This window comes from Polypterus senegalus, chromosome 3 (genome assembly GCF_016835505.1).
Source record: "Polypterus senegalus isolate Bchr_013 chromosome 3, ASM1683550v1, whole genome shotgun sequence".
NCBI classification, from domain to species: domain Eukaryota; kingdom Metazoa; phylum Chordata; class Cladistia; order Polypteriformes; family Polypteridae; genus Polypterus; species Polypterus senegalus.
Genome location: NC_053156.1, coordinates 63687928 through 63707695, shown reverse-complemented (window position 1 = coordinate 63707695; position 19768 = coordinate 63687928). Strand labels below are relative to the sequence as shown.

At 37.3% G+C, this 19768-nt stretch overlaps 1 protein-coding gene across 3 annotated transcripts in view; it reads right to left on the bottom strand.

The window, feature by feature from the left end:
* itga7 (integrin, alpha 7) overlaps positions 1-19768 on the bottom strand; it is a 70066-nt gene that overhangs the window by 35619 nt on the left and 14679 nt on the right. For all 3 annotated transcript variants that reach the window (XM_039747356.1, XM_039747357.1, XM_039747358.1), the window contains exons 2-3: positions 9393-9520; positions 3621-3700 (exon numbers count right to left, since the gene is read on the bottom strand). In XM_039747356.1, coding sequence (XP_039603290.1) covers positions 3621-3700; positions 9393-9520 — 208 coding nt within the window. The remainder of the gene's footprint in view (positions 1-3620; positions 3701-9392; positions 9521-19768) is intronic.

Genomic DNA, 19768 nt, shown 5'->3' with positions numbered 1-19768 from the left:
CTTCTGCAATTGTGTGTGCAGTTTTCTACATTGTAGTGTGTTGGGCTGGTAATATCACTTCAAGATGTAACCCACCGAAGAGGCTCAGCAAATTAGATAATTAAAAGGACAGGCTCATTAGTGGGACACATTCTGGACCCACTGGAAGTAGTAGTAAAGAAGAGGATTAAAACAAAACTGAGTGCCATATTTAACAATGCTGCACATCCTTTCTCTGACACATTAAAACTAAGGATTTTCAGCCAATAAATAATTTAGCAGAAGTGTGTCAAGAAACGCTATTGGGGCTACTTTATACTAAAAGTAATATACTTGCATAATGCCTCACTGTGACTTGGACTGCCAAGCCAGAAGTTTTTCTTTTGTTTTATTTTTTCCTTTTTATTAATTCTATCTATTTAAAGAGCTTCTGTAAAAAGTAAAATTTGGACAAATAGTATTCTATCTGTCCACCTCTCGATCTACCAATGAATCTATCTATCTATGGATATCTGTCAGCTATGACACCATGTACCTCAACTGATGTTCAGCCCAGAAATCTTCACTATATATATATACTAGCAAAATACCCGCGCTTCGCAGCGGAGAAGTAGTGTGTTAAAGAAGTTATGAAAATGAAAAGCAAAAATTTTAAAAATAACGTAAGATGATTGTTAATGTAATTGTTTTGTCATTGATATTGAGTGTTGTTGTCATATCTATCTATTTATATATATATATATATATATTTATATCTGTATATATCTGTATATATATATTTATATATATCTGTATATATATATATATATATCTGTATATATCTATATATATATATATATATATATATATATATATATATATATATATATATAGCAAAATACCTGCGATTGGCAGCGAGAAGTAAAAAGAAAAGGAAACATTTTAATAATAACGTAACATGATTGACAATGTAATTGTTTTGTCATTGTCATGAGTGTTGCTGGCATATATATATATAAATATATATATATATATATATACATCTATACACATATATATACACAGTTATATATATATACATATACACACATACATATATATACATACTGTATATACACATATACATATCTACATATATACTGTATATACACATTTATATATACAAATCTACATATATATATCCACATATATATATATATTAGGGTGGGACTCGATTAAAAAATTAATCCAATTAATTAGAGGCTGTGTAAGAATTAATCTTGATTAATCGTATGTAATCGACACGTAAATTTGCCCCAAATCGCAAATGGTTTTTTTTTTTAATTTAAAAGTGTTTTAGTGGGCGACAGAATCAAATAATAGACATGTACATGAATATTGTAAACTGAAGCTGTTTTAATTTCTGAAAAAAAAGCCTTTAAACTGCATTTGAATTCAAAACAGAAACAAAAATATCATCCCTGGTTAAAATTGGGCAGACTTAAAAATAAAGTGGTAGTTTAAGTACTTTAAGTAGATTTTCAGAATAGTATTGTCTTTAAATAATAATAACCAAAATTTCAACATAAAGTGCAGTTTTTCTTCTTAAAAAATAAGTCAGAAACATAAAAGGTAATTTGACCAACTTAATCTTTAAACTCTGAGTAACCTTAGCCAAAATTATTTTGTACATTAGGCTAAAACAGTGTGATCATTGAACATTTTGTAATTAGAATTACTAACGGTCACGGAAGTCCAATGATCCCCAGTAAGAGCCACAAAGTCTGCTTTCTGTAATGCATCTAATTTTGCTTGCTTTTCATTGTGCACAAAACCATGCTTTTATCAAGGCTTCGGGAAGTCGAAATGATCAGTCGTAGGAACGCGCTTTATTCCGACTCTAACATTTTTGTAGCTGTGATGTGTGCATCAGTGTAATGGATGTACCAGGAAATGATGCATTGACAAAAGTTCCCGTTTGCTTGGAATTGAAAGTGTGATTAAATGCGTTATTTTTAACGCGTTATGGAGTACATGCATCGAAGCTTCTCAGCTGTGCTTGTGCTAATAAAGGGAAACATTTTAAAAATAACGTAACATGATTCTGCGTTAACCGAATATTTTTTCATACGTCCCAAACCAAGGAGATCGAAGGTAAAATGAATCAGTAGCGCGCGTACATACTCAGTGCATCCCCTCTCGGGAATCGAACCTCTAATGTCGGCATTAGAGGCGAAGACTCAACAATTGAGCCACAGCATGTGGCTTGTCTATGCGAGAGTATGTACTGTAGATAGGGGTATATATATACATTTAAATATATACCAGCGTATCGCAGTGGAGAAGTAGAAGTTATGAAAAAGAAAAGGGAACATTTTAAAAATAACGTAACATGATTGTCAATATACAGTAATTGTTTTGTGAGTGTTATTGAATGTTGCTGTCATCAAGGATTTGATTATCATTATTTCTTTCAATCAGGTCGTATTTGTAGGATGTGTTGTGTTCAAGTTACATTCCGTGTTTGTCAATCGTTGTAAAGATGACAGGTTTCATTCATCGATTCGTTTCTTACTGCATCAATAAACAGCTCGTCTTCTTCTTTATCTGAGACCTGACACACTGCATGCACGGGTTTTTTTTACACTGTCTTCCTTTAGCGGGACATTGACTTTTTCCACCGTGTGCTTTGTTTCCACAGTAGCTGCATTTATGAATATGCTTATCAGGCGCTTCATATTTTTGCTGCCTTTTCAATTGTGTAATTCGGTTTTGTTCAGCTCTTTGGAACTGTTGCTTTTATCTGTGCACTGCGTCAGTTCCGTGAGCCACTCGGTGTACTTGCATCGAAGGTTCCCAGCTGTGCTGGTGCCATCTCGTGCTATGTCCATAGCTTTATTTAATGTTACCTTAGTCCTGGCACTTAAAACTTTCTCTCGCAGTTTCGCTGAGTTTGTGTCAAACACCACCCTGACCATCTCATCTTCCTCTCCATAAGCACAGTCCTTCACCCGTGAATATTTACCCGTGGCAGTTTGCTATTGGATTGCCGCTGACGGACGGCCTTCTATGGGCAGGCACTAAATTACAAACGCCAGCGGCAGCCTGTCTATGAACTTAATTTAAAGTGTAGGTTTACATCGTGCTTTGTTTCCGAAGTAGCAGAACTCGCTTCTTATTGTTTCGCTGCCTTCTCAATTATATAATGCATGTTTTCTTGAGCGCTTTTTGAGGTCTTCCTGGTTTTCTATGTACTGCGTGATTACGTGGGAGGCGTGATGATGTCACACGAAACTCCCCCACGGCGTTGAAGCTCATCTCCATTACAGTAAATGGAGAAAACTGCTTCCAGTTATGACCATTACGCGTAGAATTTCGATATAAAACCTGCCCAACTTTTGTAAGGAAGCTGTAAGGAATCAACCTGCCAAATTTCAGCCTTCCACCCACACGGGAAGTTGGAGAATTAGTGATGAGTCAGTGAGTGAGTGAGTGAGTGAGTCAGTGAGTGAGTGAGTGAGTGAGTGAGTGAGTGAGGGCTTTGCCTTTTATTAGTATATATATATATATATATATATATATATATATATATATATATATATATATATATATATATATATATGTACACTATATATAACTTTGTATCCTTTAAGTGAATCCACCTCATGTACAGGATTCCTTACCACAACTTTGCCGCCAATGCCCTGGCTTTTCACAGTAACTCCAAGCCACTGGTTTTCTTTGCTTTCTTTGTCTATTGCCTCTGGAAAAAACAGAGAAAGAGAGAGATACAAATTAAATATATTCATACATACATAACATTACATTACATATAAAACCGGACCCTATCATTTTATCAAAGTGCTTTCTTTGCAATATTTACAGTAAATTTTTAGTTCATCTATTCATATTCTGAAAATGTAGCTATAAGGTCACCCCAGCAGAATTAAGTGAAATTCAAAAATCACCATTGTTGTATTCCGAGTAAAGATGCCACATAAATTTGAAATTTTTAAATTTCACTGGGCGAATCCTAATCTGAAACTGAGAGTCTGTCCTGTGTTTTTCAATTGCAAAATTACAGAACCAAACTCGCAGTAGGAACATCAGAGCCATGGATTTAGCAACCACAGAATCTAATTGTTCCACACACAACCGCAAAAGACTTTGCTCATCTGGAAATCTTGGATAATCAGGAAATCAAATGTCCCGATGCTTCCGTTCATGTTGTCACACACAGTGCATTGTGCACTGGCTACCCCAACAATAAATAAACTTTACACAGCACCCATACAATAAAACAGAGTAGTGCCAAAATCCCAAAAACTAGCAAAGAAGAAATTCTAAAGAGAAAGAATCAAAACAAGCATCAGATGTTAAGCAAGGACATCACTGGTCCCACTAAGACACTACCACTAGGGTAGTTGCCACCATTGGCTGAATGGAGGTAGTAAGAATTCCTGCTTTTTATCTGACTTTGGTTTTTTAATTATGATTCTTGGCTTTGTTGAAAAATAGGATATACTTTTGGTTATTAAATTTAGGTTTGACTCTCATTTACCATTTTCATCTTCTGGTTGTTATTTTCCTCTGTGTCTGTTTTACACAAGACATAAAACAATTTTACCATTTACCATGTGCAAATCACTTAGAATCTGTAGCAAGATTGTGAACTGGGCTGTGGTGCCAGGAGCTGAGAGACAGAAGCATTAACCATTACAGCACCTTTCTGCCTTACTGTAAAATTATTTTATGCAAATATTTAACAAAATAATCTATGCCCCCACTACACTATTACACTTTTGTTTAAAAAGTTAGTCATTAGTGTCCATTTCCACCTTGCGTTCATACTACCCTAGCTTTTTAACCCCCAAAAGGCTGTAGGCTTCTGAAAATGTGCTTTATACCTCTGAAAACACACCTTTAACATTGTGGTGTGGACTGGCAAAAGTACAGTTTTTTGAAAACTCGCAATCTAATTTGTTTGTATATTTTATGCGGTCCTTCTTTGATTAGATCCTGCTCATTACAATGTCTCATTCCCCGTTTGGTAACCCTTCATAAAAGAAAAACATTCAAATGTAGGGAACACAGAAGAGTTGCTTTCCATGGAGCTTGTTATGTTGCTAATTTATACGCATCTAAATTTCATTTTTTAGTTTAAATGCTGCACACATGTGCAAAATACAAACAATTTATCAATAGGTACAGATTTATAATAAACCTTGTTGCCACTGGTGTTGCCACCCTTTCAGGGATTGGCAGTTCTGGGAAAAGCATCTGTGCTGTGCACATACCCAGTGTAGGCAGATTGCTACACTCCATTTGTGGTAATTTTAGTATGAAAAGAGATACTTTCATAGATGATGTGAAAATGCTTGTGTGGACAGATATTATTTTTGTTTAAGACTTTTATGTGAAAATGTAGTAATGCGGACAAAGCCAATTTGTCATGTTGAACAATAAATACATCAATTATTCATTACTTTACAGTGCATCCGGAAAGTATTCACAGCGCATCACTTTTTCCACATTTTTTTATGTTACAGCCTTATTCCAAAATGGATTAAATTAATTTTTTTCCTCTGAATTCTACACACAAAACCCCATAATGACAATGTGAAAAACATTTACTTGAGGTTTTTTCAAATTTATTAAAAATAAAAAAACTGAGAAATCACATGTACATAAGTATTCACAGCCTTTGCTCAATACTTTGTCGATGCACCTTTGGCAGCAATTACAGCCTCAAGTCTTTTTGAATATGATGCCACAAGCTTGGCACACCTATCCTTGGCCAGTTTCGCCCATTCCTCTTTGCAGCACCTCTCAAGCTCCATCAGGTTGGATGGGAAGCATCGGTGCACAGCCATTTTAAGATCTCTCCAGAGATGTTCAATCGGATTCAAGTCTGGGCTCTGGCTGGGCCACTCAAGGACATTCACAGAGTTGTCCTGAATCCACTTATTTGATATCTTGGCTGTGTGCTTAGGGTCGTTGTCCTGCTGAAAGATGAACCGTCGCCTCAGTCGGAGGTCAAGAGCGCTCTGGAGCAGGTTTTCATCCAGGATGTCTCTATACATTGCTGCAGTCATCTTTCCCTTTATCCTGACTAGTCTCCCAGTTTCTGCCGCTGAAAAATATCCCCACAACATGATGCTGCCACCACCATGCTTCACTGTAGGGATGGTATTGGCCTGATGATGAGCGGTGCCTGGTTTCCTCCAAACGTGACGCCTGGCATTCACACCAAACAGTTCAATCTTTGTCTCATCAGACCAGAGAATTTTGTTTCTCATGGTATGAGAGTCCTTCAGGTGCCTTTTGGCAAACTCCAGGCAGGATGCCATGTGCCTTTTACTAAGGAGTGGCCACTCTACCATACAGGCCTGATTGGTGGATTGCTGCAGAGATGGTTGTCCTTCTGGAAGGTTCTCCTCTATCCACAGAGGACCTCTGGAGCTCTGACAGAGTGACCATCGGGTTCTTGGTCACCTCCCTGACTAAGGCCCTTCTCCCCCGATCGCTCAGTTTAGATAGCCGGCCAGCTCTAGGAAGAGTCCTGGTGGTTTAGAACTTCTTCCACTTACGGATGATGGAGGCCACTGTGTTCATTGGGACTTTCAAAGAAGCAAAAATCTTTCTGTAACCTTCCCCAGATTTGTGCCTGAAGAAAGTCCTGTCTCAGAGGTCTACAGACAATTCCTTTGACTTCATGCTTGGTTTGTGCTCTGACATGAACTGTCAACTGTGGGACCTTATATAGACAGGTGTGTGCCTTTCCAAATCATGTCCAATCAACTGAATTTACCACAGGTGGACTCCAATTAATCTGCAGAAACATCTCAAGGATGATCAGGGGAAACGGGATGCACCTGAGCTCAGTTTTGAGCTTCATGGCAAAGGCTGTGAATAATTATGTACATGTGCTTTCTCAATTTTTTATTTTTAATAAATTTGCAAAAATTTCAAGTAAACTTTTTTCATGTTGTCATTATGGGGTGTTGTGTGTAGAATTCTGAGGAAAAAATGAATTTAATCTATTTTGGAATAAGGCTGTAACATAACAAAATGTGGAAAAAATGATGCACTGTATATGGCTCCTGTAACAACAGACTTAATGACATTATTGCTTTACAAAGCATTTAGTAGTACTACATAACAGCATTTTAAAAAATTAACAGAATGGCAAGTGTGCAAATTTACACAAACACACCTGCTGTGCATAGTAGCAAACAGACAAATCTAATTAGGCACAAAAACAAATAAATGTCTATGACAGGCATTTTATAGTAACCAGCAAAGGTAACATCCTCCTTAATACATTACGGTCCTTTACTGCATGGAACACAAAGAGAGACCTGTACTAAAAACACAGAAATGGCATTACTTCAACTATTATCACAATACTGTATCTTTACAGGTGCTACCGGAGTCCTTAACAGAACACTGATCCAGTAATGCATTTCAGCTCATTTTTATGATGTTCTTCGGGTGTGTGTCCTCTGAGCCTGGGTGCACATTAAAAAACCCAATTTGGAAGGTGACAAGTTAGTCTGAAGAGTAAATTAACTGATGTTACATAATCAAAATTATCTGTCCTTTTGTTGTGCACATTCTCATGGAAGAAACTCTTCATTTTACTTTTATCTTGCTTTTGTTATTTTTGAGACATATTGTAATGCTGCTTAAAAGTTTCACATTTCAAAGACTTAGTGTAAATTTTCCCAGAAAAGGCTAGCTTTCTTTTGTAAATATATGATACTATAGTGGTGGACAAAATAACAGAAACACCACATGAATAAGGAGTATACCTTTCAAGTAACTAAATCTCAGTTACAAATGCAGCCGCAAAGATGAGTCATATTAGGTTTATTGGAAATTAACAATATCTGTCAGCCATAAAAGAGATCTGGCAATGAGCACTTTGATATGAGAGTTTCCAAAGCAACATGAGAGTTCCAAAGATGCCATATAGCTGGTGCCCAAACAAAAGTCAAGGGGAGCATACTCATAAATAAAAACAGCATATGCCAATTATGAATGCCCAATGCCAAAAGAAGTACAACCTTGTGAAGTGGGATAACAATGACTGCTCTGCATTGACGTATAATGACCAAGGGATATGAGGCCATTTTACAGGACCATTGCTTTCTCATGATGTTTCCTTATTTCAGGAGGACAATGCCCCCATACACATTGCTAAATAATTCGGGAATGGTTTTATGAACACCAAGATTAAGTCAACAGCCTTCCATGGCCTCTCCAATCATTACATATAAGCATTAATTACTATTTACAGACAATGGAGTGCAGAGTGCGATGTAAATTTGTATTTTCTTCATCCCTTAAGGAACAATAGGCTTTTCATTTTGAATGGCGGTGCAATATAATTCTACATACAGTACAGGACTTGGAGCTTATTGGGCTGAATGGCCTGCTCTTGTCAAAATTAAACCAATGTTGTAATGTATGGCATTCCAAGAATGAATTGAGCTATTCTGGAGGCAATGGTGGTCTTATTAGCTGTTTAAAATTAATATATTTTATGTGTTTCCATAATATTATTCACCACAATATATTAAGTTAATTCTGGAAATGGAAGGATAGTTAGATGGATGATAAATATTTCACAGTACAACAGTCACCAGGATTCAAATGCTAATCTGCTGACTGTCTGTGCAGAGCTTGCTCATCTTTGTGTGTCCATGTGGCCTTCCAACCATGTCCCAGAAACACACATTAGGTTAATTGGCCTAATATGAAGCATGAAGAAGTGCGTATCACATTAACTGCCATCTTGTTCTGAATTTTATCCAACATTAGGCTTCATATCAACCCTGTCATTCTGTAATTTCTGAAGAAGGTTGGAGGGATGATGACTACGTTGCTGCCTGTAGCTTCTGAGAAGAGTAATCCTCTTCACAATATTCGTTTACGGCCCCTCAAGGTTTAAGAACCTGCTGTTAGGTTATTGGAATTACTAAATAGCCTTTTGGTGTGTGTTTACATATTTGTGTGCTATATGTAGGGACTGTACATTCATTGGCACTGGGAAGCTCAGGGTACATAATTTTCTCCTGCTCTTAAGGGCTTCTGCAGGTGGGCTGCAATGAAGGAAATAATGCCAGATGAGATAAATGTGTGACATTGCTCTAGGGTGTGTCACCACTAAGAGGCTCTTTCATTACACTTTCACTACACTTTCACATTTAAACATCATTGACAGTCAAACACAATCCAGGGCGTCTCACAAGGGACTCCATTTCTCTTTAGGTCAGCTATCAGATGACAGATACAGCTGGGCTGATCATAGATATAAAAGCATGCAGGGCAATACAACAGGTCATGTGATACATTGTCCTTTGTCTACATCAAATCCTTGGTGTGTCACTATACTAAAACAATCTGACTGCTTGTGATACTACTATATAAATTCCACCTACTACTCTTACCATCTTCATCAATGTCCACTCGTTCGCAGTCCTGCTGCTCTGCTGTGATAGGACACTGATACAGTGCTCCAGTGCGCTTGGATTTTTGAGTCTGCAGGCCAGAGGCTTGGGGGGCACCAACTAATATCCTGTTAAATAAAAAGGGGGGTTAATAATGGAGATTTTTCAATCTAAAAAATCTTATCTTCATATATAAAAACCTACACAAGGTTATTTAGACACATAACTTAAAACAATACCAAGCATCAGTTTGTAAATCAGAAGGAAATATTCAGATTCTTGAAAGAACTAGTATACTGTATATCCAGGCAACAACTCAGAACACAACCCATAATCAGAGTTTATATAGGAGCTGACTGACAGTAAGAACAGTAGTATAGAACATGAGGTTTAAAATGAATAAACAATAGCAACAAAAGATGTACCAACCATTAAAAACTGTAAGCAATTCATCTCACTCATTTAGTCTATAAATAAGTCACCCCAAGTATCTTCTAATTTCTTTTTAAACAACAATAATTATTAACCTCAACTACAACTTGAGCCACACTCCTACTCCTCAAAATGCAAATAAATTTATGCTTAGTGATGGCTGCAATAATCACACACTTAGGTGGTCTTCAGCAGGTGTCAAGCGAGGATTTTGCAATCCATCGATATGATGGATTCATTCTCTCTGCGAATTGACATAAGGGACAAGGTTTTTTAAAACACAGAATAAATGCCCAAAAAAGTAAACACTGTTTTAGGTGGAGGGCATTTACTTGGGAGCTTAAAATATGTCAAGTATACAAGAAAACTGAAAATATAAGATTAGCAAATCTAATATTAGTTGTAATAATTCTAACCTGCAAAACTGAAATAAGAACCTTTGATCACTTGAATTTCCAAGACTCACAAGAAGGAATGCTGACAATGGAAGAGAAAAAGACTTTCATTTGGTACATGTGTTTCTGGAACCTGCATTTTTACATCACTTAAAGTATCATGGTCAACTGGAAGCACTCATTTTCTCTAATGTCACTGTTCAGTAGTCAGTCAGAAAGACACTAAATGTGACTGCATATTTATTTGGGACAGGTTCATATACATATTTCTATAAGACTGCTATATACACCACATCTCTTTTGGTAAGAGTTTGAGTTGATTTCCTGAATTATATTCCATTGTACACAACACTATAAATGGTGAAAATTTCAATTTTGTTAAAAGTTTAAAAAAGTGTCTTCTCTCTTCTCTCTCCCAAAGTCTGCTCATGAAAACCTGTCACAACATTAAATTTAAAAACACCTTACTTGTTATTTGTTGTGTTTGTGTTCGCAAGAATTACTTTGCAATCACTTCAGTTTTTGTCTGGCACCACCTTACTCACTGGTGCAAGAAAGCCTCACAAATGACATTCATTCGATGCACCTTGATGTCTAGTCATGCAAAATGTTGGGCTTTTTGTAGTCACAACCATCCGATTTTGGACCTACTAGACATGAAACAAATTAAGTTTAGGCCATTTTTGGACCTATATTGTGCAGGAAATTACAGAATTATGTAATTAATTGCATAAAATTACATAAAAATCACACTATGCGATTCTTCAATTCCATCTGGGGGGGTAAACGCTAACAGTATACTAAGTTATTGACTGTTATACCTGCTTTGCACTCTCCACCTTGCATTTTTTAACTTGCACTGCATTTTTATCACTGTTTAATTTATATTGTTTTATCAGTATGCTGCTGCTGGAGTATGTGAATTTCCCCTTGGGGATGAATAAAGTATCTATCCATCTATCTATCTAAAAATTACATAATTAGAGTAAACCAATAGTTGTCTTCAGTAAAAATAATCAGAAGGACTTGAAGCTGCACATGTCATGTGAAGCAACCACTGGGGTTCACCCAGCAATGGGATGTAAGGTGTTAAAGTTACTCTTCTTCACAAAAGTTCAGAAAAACTGTAACACTGGCACATGGAGTGTCATTTTATGCTACTTTGAAGGTGCTGATCACGAATATGAAGATATTTTTGAGATTTGATTCTTTACCTGTGGTCCTCTAAGAGCCACTCCCAAAAGATTATAAATGACAAATTTCAAACATAAGTGTGTGAAGTATCATTATACACTAATATAAGATCAGTGATTATAAATATGATGTTATTTTTGATCCTTTACTAGGGATCTAACCGTCTATGGAGGGTGAAGAATGGCAAATTTCTATTACAGGAGAATATTTAGACATTTAACCCGAAGAACACATTTTAATTTTTCAAATATCTGATGCAATTATTCTTGTTTATTATGTACTTCAACTCATGAAGTAAATACTTACATTTCTTATGAGCACCCCAAATTATGGAGGCTTACACTAATTTAGCTATTTTAGCTGTCATTCTTTCATTCACATCCTTCAAAACAGTCCCCTCACTGAGCACTTACTGTCGACTGCCTACTCCTAACTCTGTTAGCTAACTATAATTTTATACATTTATCATACACTGTAATTATATCTGTCTTTAAAGTTTACCAGTTCTGTGTGTTTATTTTTTAATTTTACATTATAATGAATATTTGTAATGTGGAGAAACTTACAATGTTACACAATTTGAAAAACACAATACAAAATAAAGTCTTATTGGTATAAAAGATAGCTCTAATAATCTAAGACTACAAGATTAGCAAGACTGAACTCTGAAAATATAAGTCTTAAAAACTGAAAAGTGGAGGCCCTGATAGTTTCAACATGCAAAAATTACGCAGCAAACCAGTGAAAACACAAGTATAAAAGGCAATTAATGAGATTAAGAAGGAAAGGGCCTGACAAATTAAGCCTACAGAAGGGCTAAGGACAAAAAGACATATCATAATCAAAGATGGCAAGACAAGCAAAGAAGAACCCAGATAGGTCAAGACTATAGTAGTCATGTGGTGGGACTACTAATAATTCAAGTATGTAAGATTGACAAATAAGACCTGTGATTATTCAAACAGCATTATCCTCTGGAGGTTGCTGGATGTCATGGCCGGCCTATGCACTGGTACTGTGAGTGCTGTGCAGAGTGGAGGCAGAATATCTTTGTTTTTCCCAGTTGATTCTGAGGTTCATCATGGATATGTTCTTGCTTCTACTCTGTTCAATGCTTGCATGGACTGGGTGGTGGGCAAGGTTGTGGGGTCCAGCGGCTGTGGGGCATTTATTGGTGAAGAAAGATTTATGGATCTTGACTTTGCTGACAAAACTGTGATCTTCGCGGAGTCAATGGAGGCTCTGATCGGGGCACTTGAGAGACTGAGCGAGGAGTCTGAGTGTCTGGGCTTGCAAGTGTCCTAGATAAAAAAACAAGATCCAGGCCTTTAATGACTTCTTGGGCATAGCCATCAGCAGTTTGTCTGTTTGTGGAGAGAGTGTTGACCTTATCGAAAGGTTTACTTACCTTGGCAGTAAAATTCATGTCTCTGGTGACTCTTCCTGTGAAGTCAGTAGACGGATTGGGAGAGCATGGGGGGTCATGAGGTCACTGGAAAGGGGTGTATGGTGCTCCCGATATCTATGCAAAAGGACAAAGGTCCAAGTCTTTAGAGTCCTGGTGCTTCCTGTCTTGTTATATGGTTGCGAGACATGGATGCTATCCAGTGACCTGAGACGAAGACTGGACTCCTTTGGTACTGTGTCTCTCTGGAAAATCCTTGGGTACCGTTGGTTTGACTTTGTGTAGAATGAGCGGTTGCTCATGGAGTACCAAATGCGGCACATCACCTGCATTTTGAGGGAGTGTGAGTTACGGCACTACAGCCATGTGGCGCATTTCCCTGAGGGTGATGCAGCTTGTAAGATCCTCATTGTTGGGGACCTGAGTGGCTGACCAGGCCAAGGGGTCGCCCACGTAATACCTGGCTGCGCCAGATAGAGGGTCATTTCCGGAGGGTGTGACTGGACCGTGTGTCTGCCTGGGGGGTTGCCAACCGGGATCCTGAGTTGTTACGTCATGTAGTGGGTGTAGCAACGCACTGTACCAGTGCATACTCCCCAGCTTGACTTGACTGACTTGATTACAACATTCTCATATTACACTTCTAGTCAGAGTGGATGTCAAATTTGATGACTGCTGGTAATGCTAGTGATGATCAAACTTGTTTGATCTTGTCAGGATGATTCACTGACTGGTTGGAATGTTTCAACGTATGTGTCACAGTACATGACTGATGGTTGCAGGAGGACAGAGTGACTGATTCCAATTTACTAAGATTATGTAAACAAAGTCTGTAACTGAAAACTATTTAAAAAGTTGTGTAATATGACATAGCCTTAACACAAGAGTGACCACAAGATAATTCACATCTAAAAGATTTGAATGGGGGTACCCCCAATATTTCCAGGTTTCAAGACTGACACTAAAATTCTGACTATTAAGACTGGTAAGAGGGAATTCAGATTATTTAAGCATGAAGAAATGACAAGTAGGGCAACTGATAATTGAAATTGAAATTGAAAACTGTCACTAATGAAGAAACATCAGTGTCTGTCCTAGCTTCATTCAGCAAGAGCCCACAGCGTAGCACTCGCCGCATGTCACTGGAGAGTGGCATTAGTCGAACATCCCTTCAGCGGATACTAGCTACTCACAAACGGCACCCTTACAAACTCCAGCTACTGCAGCATCTCAATGAGGATGACCCAGATCGGCGCACTGAATTTGCAGAATGGGCAAAACAAAAATTGGAACAGGACCCTCAGTTTACGCAGAAGATTTTGTTCAGTGATGAGGCAAACTTTTATGTGAATGGTGAAGTTAACAAACAAAACCACCGCTATTGGTCTGACACTAACCCACATTGGATAGATCCCTCCAAGACTGTTGGAACAAAAAAATTGATGGTATGGTGTGGTATATGGGGTACAAAGATAGTGGGGCTATTCTTCATCAATGGAAACCTCAAGGCCACTGGATATGCGAAATTGCTACATGATGATGTGTTTCCTCTTTATGCACTGAAGCTGGCACGTTCCCTGAGTTTCTCCAGCAAGATGGCGCACCACCACATTATGGGTGTCAGGTCCGAGCATTCCTAGATGAACAGTTTCCTGGAAAGTGGATTGGTCGTCGTGGGCCAGTTGAATGGCTCCCAAGGTCTCCCGATCTGACCCCCTTAGACTTTTATCTTTGGGGTCATCTGAAGGCAGTTGTCTATGCTGTGAAGATACGAGATGTGCAGCACCTGAAACTACGGATACTGGAAGCCTGTGCTAGCATTTCTCCTGCGGTGTTGCTATCAGTGTGTGAAGAGTGGGAGAAGAGGGTTGCATTGACAATCCAACACAATGGGCAGCACATTGAACACATTTTATAAGTGGTCAGAAACTTGTAAATAACTCATTAAAGAATAAAGTTACATTAAAACCAAGCACACCATTGTTTTTCTTCTGAAATTCCCAATAAGTTTGATGTGTCACATGACCCTCTTCCTATTGAAAAAACAAAAGTTGGATCCAAAATGGCCGACTTCAAAATGGCCACCATGATCACCACCCATCTTGAAAAGTTTTCCCCCTCACATATACTAATGTGCCACAAACAGGAAGTTAATATCACCAACCATTCCCACTTTATTAAGGTGTATCCATATAAATGGCCCACCCTGTACATTGATGCGTGTGATAATTCATTAACCTTTAATAAGTAAGAAAAATTAATTTTCAATACTTGAAGTGTAAAAGTTGGTGGAACGATTGCTGCAAATATAGTCTTTTTCTGAAATAGGTCCTAAGATATTTATAAATTACAGTAATTCAACCCGAAAATATTCCAAAAAGGGTCAATATTGTGACATTGAGGCTAAAGTGCAGGACTTTAAAACATTAATTTAATTCAACCCTGATCAATGATTCATTTTGTGATGCAGAGCAAGTGGTTTAATCTACCTGGGCTCTAAAAATATAAATATGCATTTCATCAAAAATAAATATTACACCAGGTAGAAAGAAATATAATTACAGATGAGAAATGATTCATTCTAATAGCATCAAGCATAAAAGATTAAGTGTTATAAAAAACTAAAACATAAAAAATGACTCATGCAAAATTTATTCCTAAAAACAGAAAAGACAAAACTCATAAAACTAATTTGATATAAAGGACTATAAAGAAAATCAATGTAAAAATTGTCTGATATTAAAACTGTGTAGGTTTAAGTCAAACTTTTTTCTGCCATCCGAGTAATTTCATAGGCAGGAAATAGTTTCTATTACATTTACATTTATTTGCTTAACAGATGTTTTTTTTCAAAAGTGACTTATAAAAGAGGTTAGCGTATTTGAGCAAATATCAGTCAGGTGACTGTTTGGGAATGTGTTATAGGACAAGTCGGGCACAAAATTGACCATCACAAGTGAAGAGTTCAGAACAAAATACAAGCTAGTTGCAATTTCAAGATTACAAAAACCCAACAGCTAATATCAGTTAGACAGAGATTCACCAGACAAGAGTCTTGAAACGAACAAATCAGAATTTAAAATGGAGATGTGCAGTTCATTTCATCAGCTAGGAGGTGCACGTGAAAATAGTCTGGACTGAGATTTAATACTGGGCAGAGGTTACATCACCAAACACTATTCATTATCAGATCTAAGTGGTAAAAAAGGAGCATAGTACCTCCCAAGTGTCTCCATACTGTATATGTATCAGTGCTGACCCATTGACTATTCTGTTGCTAAGCATAAAGAATTTGAACTTAATACGTGCCACTAAAAGGAAACAATGTAGTGATATGAAAAGAGGAGTGACATGTGCCTGTCTCAGCTGGTTGAACAGCAGACATTCTGTTACATTTTGAATCATCTGCAGTATCATGGTGACACATGCTAGTACACCAGCCAGAAGACAGTTTTGCTGTAGTACAAATAGGATAAGATCAAAGCCTGAATCAGGAGCTGTGCTGCATTGTGCTGCATATGGTCTGATCTGGCAGATGTTGTATAGAGTGAATCTGTAATACCAAGAGACTATAGTAATGGCGAATAAAGGACAGCAGGTCATCAACCACTACCTCAAGAATGAGTACGGACTAGGCAGGTGTTAGCAATAATGAACCAAGCTGAACAGAGATGGGTTGCTGAACTGACTAGAGGGAACGACAGGTCGACAGGTACAGCTACGTAACATCAGCATACGGTATCACTCATAAGAGAAACTATAGGATTGTATGATAGGGCAAAGTGAGAAGGTACACGGGGAGATTAGGAGAGGGCCCAGCACCCCTGACATTTGTCTGCGCCAGAACAAATTATAGGATCTGCCCAAAAGGTAGAACTCAAAAAACTTTAAGGCAGTCCCAGTGATGCCATGATGACTAAGATGGGTGGAAAATCTGCAAAAAATCTGGCAGAACACCCTGGCCCCATTTTAATGTCTTCACAAACCCTAGACAGACATTAGTGGCATATCTGGCAAGACAGAGTGATGAGTAAAAAGCTCCAAAAGCCTGGGCATTTTAGGACACTAATATACATGATGGTATCTGGGGGCAGGCGGTTAAATATTAAGCAAAATATGAGAGCATAGCCACAGATGTCCTTGCAGTTATGCGTAGCAGTTAGAATGTCCTTCATCAACCACAGTGTCAGAAGTGCAGAAAGAGTGTGTCATGAAGCCTCATGTAACCCTGGTAAATTTGCTAGCATTGTTAATGATTTGTAGCCTTTAAGGTGTCATATTCTAGAAGAACAGGTGCTGAAATGTAGAATACTACTGTAGTAATATAGCTTGACTTTCCCCAAATCAGATAGAATCTCTTTATCTCTATGTATCTGGGTAATGTTTTGAGTATTTTTAGTAAAAGACCTTGGCAGTCCAGCAGTGGAGGAGTTAAGTATGGAAGATGGTAATGATGAATTTTTCTCTTGGCTCCCAGGCAGCTTCCCATTGTAGTCCAGTGATGCCATTTCAAGCTGAAGCTGTTTCCTTCGCCTTATTTGGCATCACTCCCCACTGTAGACTCCCAGACTAGGGGGCTATTTTAAAACGGCGTGTGTTGCATTCCTCCTGGGTTCTCCTGCCATGACTAAAAGTGGTGGGAGGATGGGATGGAAAGGTGGTTAATTTAAAAAAAACCCAACAAGCTGTCTGCCAAGCCCCATTTAAAACCTCTTGTATGAGATCCTTGCACCTTAATTTAAAGGAGATTAGTCAGCTGCATGTTTGTATTTGTAATTTTTATCATGGACATCCCCATGAAGAATCTATAGAGAAAGAGGCTGCATCTTTGCAACTAAATGGTGCATTATAAAGTAAAGGCTTAAATGATTGCTTACCCTGCATTTATGATATAAAGACTTTTCTGGTGATGCTGACCATGAAATTAATTATTTTGAAAATGTCTAAGTAACTGGTTTTGTATTTGTATTATGTAATGCCCTTTGTAATTGCTGAGACTTCAAAATGCTCTGTTTAAGAAATAATGTATAAATAACTGCTATTCTGCATTTGTGGTGACATGTCCTTTTTTAAATACACCTGATTATGTTTAATATAGCTAGAGTGAGGAAGTTTAATTTTATTAAGCTTAAATTATAAAATGACCTGTGCCATATTAAGTATAAATGATATTTCTGTATTTAATATGCATATTCTTCTGATGGAATTGATTATGAAAGGCACTATACTAAACAGAGACTGAAAGACTTAATGTTTGCTGTAGCTTAGTTCTTCATGATGGCAGGAACTGTGGAAATTGTTATAAAGACTTAATTAGTATATTCCTGGTTTTAAGATTTAAATCTTTTTAATGGCACTGACTCTGAAAAGTCCTACATCAAACCAAATCAAGTAACTTTGTTTTTATTTTTAATAATTGTTTTGTAATGATAACACATGTGATTTGTAGTAAGATAAGAAACATAACTAATGTACAAAAGAAATTTGACGAAAGAAGATCATTCAGTCTCAGTGTCATTTCCTTAGCTAAGAGCTAAGTTGTCCTAATATTGGATATCTTATCAAGATATTTCTTAAAAGTTGCCCGAGTTTCTGTTTTGGTAGTTTGTTTCACAACTCTTTGCATAAAGAAAAGCTTCTGGATTTAGACCTAATGGCACTGCACTACGTGACTCGCCATTTAGTTGAAAAAAATTCTGCTGGATCTAATTTATCAGTGCCTTTGAGAATTTCGAAGACAGACTTGGTGTAAATTCCCCAAAGAGTCTCCTGTGCTTGAGACTAAACAGGTTTAATTCTCTGGTCTGTCAGAGTAGGACATGTCCTTAAATCCTGAGATGCACTTGGTTGCTCTTGTCTGTACAGCTTCAAATGATGCTATGTCTTTCTTGTTTTCATGGTGACTACTGTAGAACTGCACACAGGCAGTCTCACTAGTGCATTACATAGTCTGAGCATAACGTCCCTCAATTTACATTCAACAGTTTTTATGATATATCCTAACATTTCATTTGCCCTTTAAATAGCTTCTGCACATTTTAAAGTGATAAAAATGTGTCAACATGAACTCTTTAAATCCTTTTGGGAAGTTGCTTCCTGTAAGGACAGTGTCTCCCATCTTGTATTTATAATTGATATTCCTTTTGCCCAAGTGTAGCACTTTCTACATTAAACTGCATTTTCCAAATGTTCATCCAGTTCTGAAGATTTTCAAGTATGTCTGAATTGTTTTTGCTGTCTCTTCAGTGTCGGCAGTTCCTCCAATTTTAATGTCATCTGCAGATTTCACAAGTTTACTAACAGTACCAAACTCTATGTCATTAATATAAATCAGCAAAAAGGACTGACTCCTGTGGGACTCCTCTGAGGACCTCACTCCACGTGAAGCATTCACCTCTTATCTATACTCTTTGTCTGCTGTCAGTTAACCAATTACAGGTTCATTTTTGTTGTTATCTCTGATGTCAACAGCTTCTAACATCACATTTAATCTTCGGAGTAAAACTGTATCAAAAGCTTTTTGAAAGTTTAAGCAATAATGTTGAATGCTTTGCTATGCTTTTGTCAACTACTGCAGTAGTCTGCTCAAAAAATCTAAAAGATTGGTTTAGCAACATCATTCTCTGTACTGTTTGATGACACTTATTGTGAAATGCACTATGTTAAACAAAGATTAAAACATTCCTCCTTACATGTTTTGATTTTAAACTCTTTTGTGCTGGCAGAAATGGCGAAATGTACTTTAAAGGAGGAGTCAGTACAATTTTCAGTGCATAATGTAATTTTGTTTTTTGAAATCTCATCAAGAAGTGCATGCCTAACTGAATTTCTGTGTTTATATTGATATTTGATAATGATATCTGCTTGATAACATGATAACAGACTGCTTAGTACTTTGCAAAAGTACCTTTTGGAAAAATCATGAAAGACTGATTGTTAATGTTACTGAA